The 15195-nt window shown below is 42.1% G+C and overlaps 1 protein-coding gene across 1 annotated transcript in view; it reads left to right on the top strand.

Annotated features, from left to right (window-relative positions):
• LOC118366089 (DENN domain-containing protein 2A-like) overlaps positions 1 to 10256 on the top strand; it is a 34816-nt gene extending 24560 nt beyond the window's left edge. Inside the window, 9 exon segments of the mRNA XM_035748453.2 lie at positions 2919 to 2996; positions 3157 to 3297; positions 3532 to 3680; positions 6326 to 6503; positions 6647 to 6688; positions 6834 to 6942; positions 8287 to 8541; positions 8617 to 8703; positions 8842 to 10256. Coding sequence (XP_035604346.2) covers positions 2919 to 2996; positions 3157 to 3297; positions 3532 to 3680; positions 6326 to 6503; positions 6647 to 6688; positions 6834 to 6942; positions 8287 to 8541; positions 8617 to 8703; positions 8842 to 8873 — 1071 coding nt within the window. The 3' untranslated portion in view covers positions 8874 to 10256.
• The last annotated feature ends 4939 nt before the right edge of the window (positions 10257 to 15195 follow it).

Consider the following 15195-nt stretch of genomic DNA (forward strand, 5'->3'; position numbering starts at 1 on the left):
TTAAGCTTGAGGCCCTGGGTCTGAACCCCGCCTAGTGCAACTGGGTCCTGGACTTCCTGATGGGCCGCCTCCAGGTGGTGAAGGTAGGAAACATCACCTCTGCTGATCCTCAACACTGGATCATAACAAGGGTGCGTGCACAGCCCCCTCCTGTACTCCCTGTTCACCCATGACTGCATGGACAACTCAATCATCAAGTTTGCAGACGACACAACAGTGGTAGGCTTGGTTAGCAACAATGACGAGACAGGGCTCGGAGTGTGGTGCCTGGATAACAACCTCTCACTCAACGTCAACAAAACAAAGGAGATGGTCGTGGACTTCAGGAAACAGCAGGGGGCGCACACCCCAATCTACATTGATGGGACCCCAGTGGAGAAGGTGGAAAGCTTCAAGTTCCTTGGCATATACATCACTGACAAACTGAAATTGACCACCCACAAAGACAGTGTGGTAAAGGTGCAACAGAGTCTGTTCAACCTCAGGAGGCTAAAATTTGGCTTGTCACCTAAAACCCTCACAAATGTTTACAGATACACTTTTATTGCCTTTTATGGCAACTGCACCGCCCACAACCGCAAGGTATCTCTGGAGAGAGTGAGTGGTGCAAACTACCCGCCCTCCAGGACACCTACACCACCTGATGTCACAGGAAGGCCAAAAAGATCATCAAGGCCATCAACCACCGGAGCCACTGCCTGTTCACCCCGCAATCATCCAGAAGACAAGGTCAGTACAGGTGCATCAAAACTGGGACCGAGAGACTGAAAAACAGCTTCTCTCAAGGCAATCAGACTGTTAAACAGCCATCTCTAGCACATTAGAGGCTGCTGCCTATAGGCATAGACTATGAATCACTGGCCACTGTAAGGAATGGAACACTAGTCACTAATAATGTTTACATATCTGGCATAACTCATCTCATATGTGTATGTACTGTATTCTATACTATTTTACGGTATCTTAGTCACTTAATGTTTACTCATCTCATGTGTATGTACTGTTTTCTATACTATTCTACTCTATCTTAGTCCGTTCCTCTCTGACCATGATCATCCATATGTACATGGCCTTAATTCATTCCTATTTAGATTTGTGTGTATTGGGTATATGTTGTGTAATTTGTTGGCTATGACTTGTTAGATATTACTGCACTGTCTTCTCTGTCGGAATCGCCAGTCCATCTGCTGGAGAGTCAGTTCATCAGAGAGTCTCTGGCTAACTTCCCCAGAAGTCGCAATGTCTTTCGTAGTTGTCAATTTTTCAGCAGCTCTGGATAGTGTCTGTTGTAATGGATATGGTTGTTGCATAGAATAGATGCTTCCGTGGTTGTCAGTATTCTCATACTAGATTTACGTAATTTCCAGCTGCAGACTAGTAATTCTATGTATAGAATTAGTTATTTCTCTAGTGATCGATAGTCTCAGAGTTTAACCATTTCCAGCCATGTAGCCAACACTACACACTGTCTGGTCTCCTGGGCCTATAGCGTTGTAGTTCTTAACCATTTCAACATATTTTCTGGTCTTCTACACCATTTGAGACATCCGGTTTATCGTGTGTCCCTTTGACATGAAATGTACATTTCATCATGGGTGGTTTTATACTCATAATTAGAAAAGGGTGGTTCCATGATGCCTGATGTATTGTCTGGCTCATAGTGGGGTGTGGCCACTGACCAGTTCAACTTTATATGAAAATCCATACTCTCATTTAGAAGGTTAACATCATATTACACCTTTTCACAAATAGGTTAATGTTTAATAACATACGTTTCACAATATTTCGATGTAAACCACATAATTAAGAAGTGTACACAACCAAAGGCACAGTAATGAGTGTTTTCTGTCCATCACGAGATTGCCAAATGAAACAAACTCATCATGACATGTCTCTTAAGTGTCCAATATTGTTTGCTTATTCAAACTTTTGATGTCCAAGGGTCTCTCTGTGTTCCACAGTTTACATTCCAATCTCGAATACTACAGAGCATAGAGGCAGCGTATTTTATGACTGCCATAAAACAGCAGACTTCCTGCTCTCCCCCTCTACGAGAGAGCATGCTGTAGAGCGGACCCACTGTAACCTGATAATTCAGATCGTCACAGGAGAGTTATGACAATAGCTACAAAAAATAGTGTGGTCTACAGCTTATCATGAGATATTCTAACTCAGGCGAGCAGAACTTCCAGACTCCTTAATATTAGAGATTGCGCCCCAGTTGCTGTTAACAAAGTGACGCACACACCCTCTTGAACTTCCCAGATGCAGCCGTTCTGTCCTGCCGATGTATAGAATTAGCAGCTAGATTTATATTTACCATGTCCTTTTTCAGCTACGACTCTGAAAAACACTTTGCTAGGATAGTCTCGAATTGAGCTCATGCAGTTGATTCTCAAGTGATTGTACAATCGCCAATAGAACGGAGGGTACAGGCGATTTATCCACTCACCAAAGTAGTCTCATCAGGTATCCCGCGCTCAGGCCTCTGTAGTGTTGTCTCCTCCTTCTTCGAGTGTCAGAGAATTGGGCCGCGACTCAGTGAAGTAGAAGTCTTCCTCCAAATGGAGGTTAGTGATAACTATTCTGATGTCCAGAAGATCTTTTTGGTCATGCAATAGAGAGTATGCGGGGAAATATGATATATGGTTCTATGTAGAACCCTTCTTGCTTTCCAAAGAATCCATCGTGCCTTCAAAGAATCATCAAAGAACCCTTTCCTACAAAAACAGCTCATATGATGTTAAAGGCTCTAGGTAGAAACCTTTGCCTTACAAAGAATTATTCTCTTCCAAAAGGGTTTCTTCAGATCCAAACGGTTCTTTGTAGATGCTGGGGGTTTTACAGCAGGAACACGGCTTAGTTTTTCCTAGAGGGGCTATGACAAAGCATTAAAATATCCTCCTCTCGTCTCTCAGCCCAGTGGGAAAGGAAAGCGTCTCCCTGAAGTCTACTGCATCGTCAGCCACCTGGGATGCTTCCACCTCTTCTCCAAGGTATAGTGTACTGTACTTCAGGCTCCTGGTTGCCACCTCTCATCCTGTTTCCCATCAAGCCCAGGATTCGTGCTGGCAACTTTTCCATTGCTGGCCCATCTCTCAAACCTCTAGGCTACCTGCTGATCTCTCTGTCCTGCCGTGTGTGTGTGTGTGTCAGGTCCTGGATGAGGTGGAGAGGAGGAGAGCCCTGTCTCCAGCCCTGGTCCAGCCCTTCATGAGGGCAATTATGGAAGCTCCGTTCCCTGCTCCTGGCAGACCCATCACCATTAAAACCTTCCTGCCCGGATCTGGTACTGAGGTAGCTCCTTGATTTTACAAAGAAGACTTCCAATAATATTACATACAGATGCCATGCAAAGTGTTTGAGTTGAAGTGTTCTATACTGCATCAGTTTTGTATTACTTAGTAAAATATGTCTCACTCTCCATTCACTTTGTCTCTCTCTCCTCTTCTCATTATCTTTCTTTCCATGTCACTCCCTGTCTGTTTCTCGCTCCCCCCTTCTTTCTACCCACCAATCCACCTGTCTCAGGTAATGGAGCTATGTCGTCCGTCTGACTCTCGTCTGGAGCATGTGGACTTTGAGTGTCTCTTCTCCTGTCTGAGTCTGCGTCTGCTACTCAGGGTCTTTGGTTCTCTCCTGCTGGAACGTAGGGTCATCTTCACTGCAGACAAACTCAGGTGTGATGCCATTAGCCTGATAGGCTACTCAGCTACTGTATGGCAAAGTTAATAAGTAGAAATCAAAACAATTTGAGTTATTATTTGACAATTATATTTCATTTCAAAGCATCCCCAAAGAGGGTAGTGAAGCTGGGACTGTGGATTTTATAAATGAGAGGAAAAACACAAGACAGAATAAACAGAGAAAATAAAATAGTGGCTCAGCCTCATGGTTCAAAAGTTTTTCTTCAATGTGACAGGGAGATAATAAGTGATGCCTGCTGTTGTGTTGATTCTGTCCCTTTTAGAAACTGTTTATTTCTCTTTGGAAATAGCCTGTGAGAGCCAGAGATTAATAGGGTCACTGGGATCAGTGTAGTAGAGAAGAGGTACGCAGAATGGAATGACATAGTTGTCCTAGAGCTGGGTTCCCCAACTGCCAGTCCACGGGTGATTATGGTAAAACATTTTACATTGATGGACATAAAAGACTGTAAAAAATCTAAGCAAATCAGCTTGAAGTGATTTTATTTGAGGAAATCTGTTCCAAAGTATTCCCACGCATAATAGAGAGATATACACTGAGTATACCATACATTTCACACACACCCCCACACCCCCTTTTTGTTTGCCCTCAGAACAGACACAATTCATCGGGGCATGGACTGTACAAAGTGTCGAAAGTGTTCCACAAGGATGTTGGCCCATGTTGAATCCAATGCTTCCCACAGTTGTGTCAAGTTGGCTGGATGTCCTTTGGGTGGTGGACCATTCTTGATACACACGGGAAACTGTTGAGCATTAAAAACCCAGCAGGGTTACAGTTCTTGACACAAACTGTTGCGCCTGGTTTGTCTTGCCCACACACCCTCTGAAAGGCATATATACACAATCTGTCTCAGGGCTTAAAAATCCTTCTTTAACCTGTCTTCTCCACTTCATCTACACTGTTTGAAGTGGATTTAACAAGTGCCATCGATAAAGGATCATAGCTTTCACCTGGATTCAACTGGTCAGTCTATGTCATGGAAAGAGCAGGTGTTTTGTATACTCAGTGTACGTGATTGTATACAAATGTTAGCAAGTTTGAAATGATTGGGTTTTAGTCAAATGTTATATCTGCTTGGACTATTTGTGGTCAATTTCCAGATGACATATTATTTATAATTATGTTCAGGCCCCCTGACCATCCGCTCAAAATCAAATCAAATGTCATTGGTTACATACACATATTTAGCAGATGCTATTGCAGGTGTAGAGAAATGTTTGTGTTCCTAGCTCCAACAGTGCAGTAGTATCTAACAATTCACAACAATACACACACATCTAAAAGTAAAATAATGGAATTAAGAAATACAGTGGGGAGAACAAGTATTTGATACACTGCCGATTTTGCAGACTTTCCTACTTACAAAGCATGTAGAGGTCTGTAATTTTTATCATAGGTACACTTCAACTGTGAAGTGGGGGGCTGAGCAAGTTTGCACGTCGGCCATGAAGAACGAGAGCCCAAAGTCCTTGGTAGCGGACCACGTCGGTGGCACTGTGTTATCCTCAAAGCAGGCGAAGGTGTTCAGCTTGTCCAGGGGCAAGACGTCGGTGTCTGCGACGCAGCTGGTTTCCATTTTGTAGTCCGTGATTGTCTGTAGACCCTGCCACATACGTCTCGTATCTGAGCTGTTGAATTACGACTCCATTTTGTCTCTGTACTGACGTAATGCCTGTTTGATTGTCTTACGGAGGGAATAATTACACTGTTTGTATTCAACCACATTCAGTCACCTTGCCGTGGTTAAATGCTGTGGTTCACACTTTCAGTTTTCCGCGAATTCTGGTCAGACCAGCGTTGCATAGACCTTAGCACGGGTACTTCCTGTTCGAGATTCTTCCTATAGGAAGGGTGGAGCAGAATGGAGTCGTGATCTGATTTGCCGAAGGGTGGGCAGGGGAGGTCCTTGTAGCCATCCTGGAAGGGAAAGTAACAATGGTCAAGAGTTTTGTAGTGCGAGTACTACAGGCAACGTGTTGATAGAACTTCAACAGTGTTTCCCAGCTACAATAATAACTATTTGACACCACACTTTCTCACTAGTGGTGAAAATACTCATACAAACTTTTTAAAGAGCAACTGATGGCAATAAACATCTTCTCTGGTACAAAATGGCCTTTGTGTCATCAATATGAGTCATTAGAATGTATTCTAGTGTCAAAATTGACTAAAACATTTAAATATATAAAACAGATTTGCGAGATATTTAGGAGAGAAAAAAATTGTCACAGAATGAACGGTAACCATTTAAGTTTATTTGGGGTTGTTTTCTAATCCTGCTCACATACCCAATTTAATCATCAATTTGGAACGCAGCTGCATGCGACCCGGACGTATTGCCCATGGTCAATTTGGCTTGACATAATACATATAGGGCTAGTTACGGACCATCAGTACATTACACAATGTACATGGGACAATATTTTTCAATGTCAATAGCTCCAGATTTCAATGACTTAACCTCAAAACAAATATCAATTTAAATTGAATGACCCTGTTTTAGTGTGCAGCAAAGAATACAGTGAGTATATCATCAAACCTGTTGTGATTCAACTTGGAGGATAACTAGCCAACTGTTTGAACTTGAATCACTTACCATTTCTCTTCTCTGCAGTACTCTGTCTCAGTGCTGCCATGCGGTGGTGGCTCTACTCTACCCGTTCACCTGGCAGCACACCTACATCCCCGTACTGCCCCCTGCCATGCTGGACATAGTGTGTACCCCCACCCCCTTCATCGTAGGGCTACTGTCCAGCTCCCTCCCTCAGCTCACAGAGCTACCACTAGAGGAGGTGAGAATACAACCCCTGTCTGGTGGTCGAAACTCAACAGGAGAATGTGTACTGTAGATATGTTTTGGGGTGCTGTAATCCACAAGGAATTGAAGTTTGATGGCCAGGACTCACACACCCTGTCTGCCTTCCCTACTCTCCAGGTTCTGGTGGTTGACCTTGGAAACAGTCGCTTCCTCAGACAGGTACTGTTTCTTCACTGATTACCCTGAAAGACACAAATTTAGCCTAGTTCTGGACTCAAATGCAGCTTCATTGAGTACACTTCATCTATGTCTATGATATTTAGCTAATCATGTATACTGTATTTCTCTTGAATTCCCATGTCAGCTGGATGATGAGGACACTATCCTGCCTTCTAAACTCCAGTCAGCCCTAGAGACAGTCCTGGAGAGGAGGAGAGAACTGGCGTCAGAGCGAGGAGGAGACGGTCCTAATGGTACAATTATACTGTTGTGATAACCCGCGCAACTGCTGCAGTAGAGAACCAGAGAGAAAATTGACTCCTTTGATTACTTGTGATTGGCCGACGACAACAACAAGCTACACATGCCATTTTTGTGAAAAACCTGAGCAGTGGCATAATATGGCACTAGCCTCTGGCTCTGTGTGTCGTGGCAAACAAGTTAGACCAAGAGCCAAAAGGTAGGCTGCTACTTAATACTCTGAATGGAGATGTTGTAATTGTGTAGGATGGGGAAAGAGCAGCCTCAGTTAGCCTAACATGGTAGCTAGGTTACGTAGCTTTTCTACTGGGTTTGTTGCAGTCAAAACAATTACTATGGAATCAGATTGATGATAAATAACCAAGAAGTTAGCAGCTAGAAGTTAGTAACTAGTGTGATTCAGCTTGGTTGCTGCTGTCTCTCTTCCTCCTCCAAGTTGCCTGCACCTCACGCTACTTACACACACTGCATATGCACAGTGCCTCCCCCGCCTGCTGCTAGAATTCCTCTCTCCCTTGGCTCTCGGCTTGTGCATTAACAGCTTAAGTTAATAGCCTACCTTAACTTCAATTAAACGCTAAGTCTCAAATAGCCGACTGTCCCTTTGCAATGGAACACATTTCAGCAAATAAACGCCTCTTTCAAATAAACGCTGGCAAGTAAGAACTGCTGAAATGCACAGTCAAAGAGGAGAATAATTATTCTGGCAAGGAAACTTATTTTTCCTTCTCGAAATAGAGGCATACTAAGACAAAAGAGATGTGACTGTGTGTAAATGCATTAGTGCAGCAAATGTTAGTCCTCTGTGGCTGTTAGTAGAGCATGGTGCTAGGAATTTCAGGACCAGTAAAAAAATGTATCCACTCTGCTGAATGACAAAAATGTAAATGAAAAAATTGATTACAATTCTGGAATGAAACAATTAAGTATGCAAATTTGCTAAACCTGTGTGCATTAAGGATATAGATGCCTGGCTCAAATAGAAGCGTGTCTCTAAGTGCCTGTTGTGTTAAGTGATTTAAGCAAATAAACACCAGGCAATTAATATATGTTTTATTGTCGCTAAAAATGCACTTTTCCTCTGGTTCCCTCACTTTGACGGCTCAGATCAGGTCTGGGCCTGACCGGGTCTATACAGGGCTGGGTCTGGTTGTCCTCAGTGCCATTTGGACTGGGTCTCCATGTTTATTTATTCAGGTAGGGTCCGTGGAGGACACCCCCGGGTCCATCTTGGAACTGGAGTAACTTTTTAGACCCTTGAGATCATTAGTTTGAGGGAGACAGACCAGTGTTTGGACTGTAGCAATTTTGACTCTCTCTCTCACTCTCTCACACAGACTCTGGCCACCTCAGCACCGTTGTGTCCGAGGCCTTTGTGCGTTTCTTTGTAGAACTCGTCAGCCACTATCCACTCTTCATCACCCAAAGGGAGGTTGAGGCCTCCTCCCCCATCCCTTCTTCTTTCCAACGTGAGTCCTTCCGTAAGTCTGTCTCGTCTAAGAGTATGAGACAGTTCCTGGAGGTATTCATGGAGACACAGATGTTTGGACTGTTCATCCAGGAGAGAGAGCACCACAGACAGGCACTGAGAGGTACGGGTCAAAGTTCAGATTCAAAGCTTTATTGTCCAACTTTAGATAACACAAAGTTTGTTTGTTTTTCTACAGGACTGTTTGAGGTGAGGGTGCATGAGTATTTGGATTCAATTCATGGTAATGAGCATCGCAGGGTTAACAAGTTCCTCAAAGGACTGGGTAAGGATTACAACATTACATAGGAGAGTATGAACTGAGTGTTAATGGAGTGTTAGAAGACAAGCTGGTGCTCATATTGTTTAAATATGTACCTGTGCTTAAAGCTGGCATGTGTTTTGTTGTTTTTTTTACCTCCAGGAAATAAAATGAAATTCCTGTCCAAAAAGTGATCCCCTCTCGACCGATAATCTGTTAAACCAGTAGCCTACATGCAGATGAAGATGGGACTGGACACATTAAGGACTGAAGAACGAAGAGACCGACTGACAATGAGTTTATTGTGACTGAGGCCATGTCTAGACTTGACAGTTTAATGCAGTTTTTGTATTCTGATCATGGAGTTCTGATCATGGAATTTCAAATAAATAATTACATTGTATTTAACCAGGGGAAAACGCTTTGAGACCTTGGTCTCATTTGCACATGTGCCCTGGTAACAATACAGAAATAAAATTGTACACTATTTAAAACACCAAATTTAATAAATAGAAAATATTATATAAACAATCAAACAAAAACAAACACATTTATATATATAAAAAAAATCCCCAGCCTTTCTCCTAAATTGACCCAGAGACAACAGCACATTCAAATGATTATTCCACGTGACAGAGGCCTGGTAGGAAAGGCAGATTTACCCAACTCTACGGATACACGTGGAGTCTCCAACAGTAATCAACCCTGTGATCTAATGTTGTAATCCGCACTTCTATATTTCAACAATGCTGTTAAGTAAATTGGTAGTTGTATTGAGTAAGGCTTCATAAATAAAAACAGAATAATGAAGTGACCTCTGTGTTTTTAGCTTGGTCCAACCAACATAATGATAAAGGATGCAGTGGTGAGTGTCAAAACTGTCAGATGTTATAAAACAAAGTGTGCGATGATAAATTGTGTCCAAACGCTTCAAAACACGAAGCAGCATTCATGTATTTAATATCACCATAATCTAAAACAGGAATAAATGTAGCCTGAATGATCTGTTTTCTACTATTTAAATGAAAGGCTGGCCCTATTCCTATTAAGCCCAACTTAATTATAAATGTATTGACTAACTCGTCAACATGCTTTTTAAAAGATAGCATGCATCTACACCAACATTTAAATGTGTCTACTGTGTCCACACTTTGTTCTGGCTGGCATTTATGAGGCCAGCAAACACGTTCCTCAAACACTAGAAACATATTTCCTCCAACATTATAATGAAAAGGTAGCATCTCTGAACACAGACCACCTGTCTTTTCAATCCGATCCTCATATTCTGATAGCAGAAGTCGCATGTAAGTGTCAAGTGTAGACATGCCCTCAGGGACACATGGAGCCTGCAGTGTGTACATGATAGACTCAACAGAGAGAATCCTATATACTGGGAGACTGTATAGCACAGCCTGTAGAGAGACTGGTATTGTACTATATAGTGTACTTATCCAGTCTAAATTATCCAAACTACATTTGAGGCCACTTGAGGGCAGTAGTTCATTTTTTTTTTAACATGTATAATGTAATTGTTATGAGTGTCTCTGATTTGATGAATAAAGACACTTTGCCCTGACCATTGTTCTTGTGAATGACACTCTGGCCAGGATGCAATCAGATTGAGCGTTAGCCAGCATTGACCGATATCCGCATAGCAAATGTATTGGTGGTGTTGGAGGTGTAACTGCAGTATGAGCTGACATATCCGTGAGCTTTATTATACCTGTTGCGTTAGAAGTTCAAAACTGCGCTAGAAAGTGAAGGCTCTATCGATCTTCGAAATAATGACTCTCAAATATCAAACCTTTGACGTTAGGCTAATACATGTTAATTTGGATGGGGGGTGTATGTCTATCAATATATATTTTGTGTTTGAACTTGTAAAGTGGCTGTATGGGATTTGTCGGATTATAGTCAGGTGTGGATTCATTGCATCCAATGGCAGTCTGCAATAAGGTAACGCAATAAACTGCATGTGGATTTGACAGCTCTAATGCAATTCCACCTCAGATACAGTCAAAACAACTCTATGCGCATGTCAAGCTGATTGAAACCTGCCCTCTGACTGGATAATTATTTGCGGACAAAACCAACAGCTTTTGTTTCCCTTGAATTCCTTTGTTTATTTCAGTGTTGTGTACAATAAATGTTAGTACATTGAGGGTCTAAAAAACAGACAACTTAAAATGTACTTTATGAAGTTGAAGATGCATACTCATTCCGAGCATGCATGTTTGTCAGCCTACATATTCAACAGGCTACCTGGGATAAGGGAAGGTGCTGGGGATAGGTGTTGTACTGGGCATGTTTCTGGAGAGTAGGAGGAGAGGAGAGTCCATGGGGTGACAGCTGATGGATGTCCATACAGCTGTCATGTTGGACCTAGACATGAAACCCCTCCAGAGCTAATGCGGCATTCCTGTCATGTTGGAAACTCTGAAAATTCCAACTTGCTAACCTAGCAGGAAGAGTTGGTGAGTTTCCCACTTGGGAGGTACCAGAATCAACCAATGGGAAATAACTTGCGTTCATTTTAACTCAGAGGTCCTGAGTTTCCAACATAACATGAATGTGGCATAATGCCCTGCCTTTCTGCCATCCTAAACAAGCATAGCTTCAGTCTGCCACATCGACGTCTTCCTGCCACCTTTAAGCCTGCTAGCTAAGTAAAGCATTACATAACACAGCTGCTGACTGCTGAGTATACTGTTGTATTGTCTCAGCCTCCGGTCTTTACCCTTTAGCCGGTGAGCCAGCCTGTATGCCCCAAGGACATTCCACATCAACACAACAAACTCACAGCCACAAGTTTGCACCGTAAAGCTGTCAGAGGATAACAATAAATAATTGTACCATCAAATCAGACAGTGACGTCCATTAACATGCCTCAAACTCCTCCCAGGATGCAATGAAATATCACAGTGTTTTGAAGAATCATCTGTTGAAAGAAGTCTGTTGACTCATTCCAGAATAAAATTATCTCTCTCTATAGCAGCCAGGTTGCTACCTGGTTATTCTATCCATGGCAACATACCTGCAGTGCAACCACCTGTCTGTTTGTCAGCTTGTCAGTTGTGGATTATTAACAAGGACTCCTGGTTCTTAATGCAATGTAGCTGACCTGTTACTGAGGGCTCAATACAACATTAATACAGATGGAATTGGTTGTGCTGGGGTTTAGCCATGTGTAGACAACTGGGCTATAATATGGTGGCCAACATGTTGTCACGGGATACTAGGAGTGGTGGGTTGGAATCAGGCGCAGAGAACAGGGTTCAGTATATCGTGATTTTATTCTCTGGCCAAAAAACGGTCACGCCAACATACAGGGCGCATAGAACAGACCAGCCCAAAACCAGGACCAAACAGTCCAGAGAATACACACATGAAAACCACAATCCAACAGAGTAACCATAAACAATCCCGCACAAAACAAGGGCGGGACAACCTACTACATAATTAAACTAAAATACACACAGGTGAAACGAATAAGACAAAACCAACAGACAAACGAAAAAGGGATCGGTAGCAGCTAGTAGAACAGGCAGGGGAGCCAACTTCGGCGGAAGTCATGACACATGTCTACATGTATGACATTCCTGTAAAAAACTGAGCTGGTATTCACCCTTGACATGCATGATATTCCTTTTTTTACCATTCATTTGTAACATTGGAAAGGAATTTAACTGTTTTAAAAAAGAAAGCGGGCTGTAAGCAACAAGGGCCACCAACTCGGTGCTATACAAAGGACACTATTACAGCCCATTAAAAGCACATTACAAAGGCATCCTATGCTGCTCCTGACAGACCATAGATTTTCCACAGCCAAACTTTATTTCCAGAGTAAAGTCATAGGGTGAGCCCTATGGAGAGCCCTTCTCCAAAGTTGTGCACTATGAGGAGAATAGGGTGCCATTCGGTATGCAGATTACTTAATTACTTGATTTAAGGGAGGTAGGGAAGATAACTAATCTGCAACTACTGTATCATCAATCAATACTATCAATCAAACTATCACAGTGCAGGTGCATTTATACCGAGACTTGATTACACACAGGTGGATTGTATTTATCATCATTAGTCATTTAGGTCAACACTGGATCATTCAGAGATCCTCACTGAACTTGCTGCACTGAAAGTAAAGGGGCTGAATAATTTTGCACGCCCAATTTTTCAGTTTTTGATTTGTTAAAAAAGTTTGAAATATCCAATAAATGTCGTTCCACTTCATGCTTGTGTCCCACTTGTTGTTGATTCTTCACAAAAAAATAGTTTTATATCTTTATGTTTGAAGCCTGAAATGTGGCAAAAGGTCGCAAAGTTCAAGGGGGCCGAATACTTTCGCAAGGCACTGTATATATAGCCCATACAAACACATTGAATCACATATTCACTACATTGAACAACAGATAGTCCCAATAAAATATCAAAAGGAAGTTCTGAAGTGTCTCTCCTATATCTGAGAGATATAAGAAAGATAAGGAAACATTTTTTTTAAATATATTTTTGCACATTTATTTAAACCAATATTTTGGGCAATAAAGGGGACAGGCGAGACTCTGGCGGAAACCAGGCCAAGATTTAATCTGTCACAGTTAGTCCCAACAACCAGTCCTGTCTGCTGCAACACTAGAGATCTTGGAAGCCGTTAACCATAAACATAGATGCCGTGCTGTAGTAGATATATTGCACTCCGATCCAAAATACAGAATTCATGATTGGTGGATAAGCCATGTTGTTTGAAATATTCTTCGTTATAGTTTATAAATTAATATAGTGGAGTGGTATCCTAAAACTGCACAGAATAAAATGTGTTTAAATATAAAGTATAAAAAGTTGGTGTAGGGACGGATTTCAGGAAAAAGTGAATCAGAAACATGAATGAACTCTTACACAAATTCCGAGAGAGAGAGAGAGAGATTATTCAACTAAAATCTTTCTCTGGTTAATACTATTTTACTCAAAGTTCATCAAGCTCTGTTTGTACTCTACTGTAGGCCTACTGGTAGCTACAATCTTCAAAATAAAGGTGCAAGTTGGAACCAAATAAGGTTCTTGAGAGCAATAGGAGAACCATTTTAGTAGTGCAAAGTTGGTCATAATTACAAAACAGAATTTCTTTCTTTCTTTCTTCCAGGTTAACTTTCCTAAGGGAAACAAAACAGCTATAGGCCTGAAATCTATGGCAGTTCAGTAGGCTTCCAGTCAACCCCTACCCTTTTAAAATCTATTATCAGAAGAATTTGGTTACAGAAATATTGGATACGATGCCTTTAAAGACATACTCATCCAATTATAACGCTCCTCTCTTCTTTGATCATGGTTGTGTCCCAAATGGCACTCTATTCCCTACATAGTGCATGACTTTTGACCAGAGCCCTATGGACCATGGTCAAAAGTAGTGCACTATATAGGGCATTGGGTACCATTTGGGACAAAGTCCACATGTTTCACTTCACTGTCACTGACAGCAAAGGATGTGCTCTGAGTCCACTGATGTCCTCTTCATTGATCTTTATGGGCTTCATAACATCCTGCTCATCCTTTGACCACAATGAGGAAGACACAGATGACAAATGACAATGGTAATTGGTTATAACTAGACTCTATGAATTTCCTGTTTCCCTAACAGTGTAGCCAAATGAAAGTTGTCTTGGGGGCTTGGTTTAATGTGGGTGACCTCGTGTGTGTGTGTGTGTGTGTGTGTGTGTGTGTGTGTGTGTGTGTGTGTGTGTGTGTGTGTGTGTGTGTGTGTGTGTGTGTGTGTGTGTGTGTGTGTGTGTGTGTGTGTGTGTGTGTGTGTGTGTGTGTGTGTGTGTGTGTGTGTGTGTGTGTGTGTGTGTCTGTCTGTCTGAGTTCATGAGACCTTGTTGCTCCCATAGAGTGATGCCATCGGTTTAGGTGATGTAACCTTGTACTCAGTGTAAACTCACCATCATGTCCCAAACTCCCAATCACAGAAACAGCACAAGGATGCTACAGAATACATTAACTGTTTGTATTAACTGTATGTTAATCAAACATATCCATGGATACCAAGGCCTGTTGCCATCTCAATGGAGCTCAGGGAATCAACACTCAAGCACAAACTTGTAGAGAAGTCTCTCTAAAAATCTAAATATCTAAACACTCAAGATAAATATTGCCAGTCAACACACACCATCATAACAGAGATGAGGGCAAGACAAAAACACAGAAAATATGACTGCAGTTATTTTGGGTGTCATAGCTTCCTTATCATTTATCGCCCTCCAGGTCCCCTCGGAGAGTTCATCAATGAGCTTGAAGTCTTGATAAGCTCCTTTCCTGAGGACGGCTCACCTCTCACAGTTCTGGGCGACTTTAACCTCCCCACGTCTACCTTTGACTCATTCCTCTCTGCCTCCTTCTTTCCACTCCTTTCCTCTTTTGACCTCACCCTCTCACCATCCCCCCCTACTCACAAGGCAGGCAATACGCTCGACCTCATCTTTACTAGATGCTGTTCTTCCACTAACCTCATTGCAACTCCCCTCC

Source organism: Oncorhynchus keta, chromosome 33 (assembly GCF_023373465.1).
Source record: "Oncorhynchus keta strain PuntledgeMale-10-30-2019 chromosome 33, Oket_V2, whole genome shotgun sequence".
Lineage (NCBI taxonomy): Eukaryota > Metazoa > Chordata > Actinopteri > Salmoniformes > Salmonidae > Oncorhynchus > Oncorhynchus keta.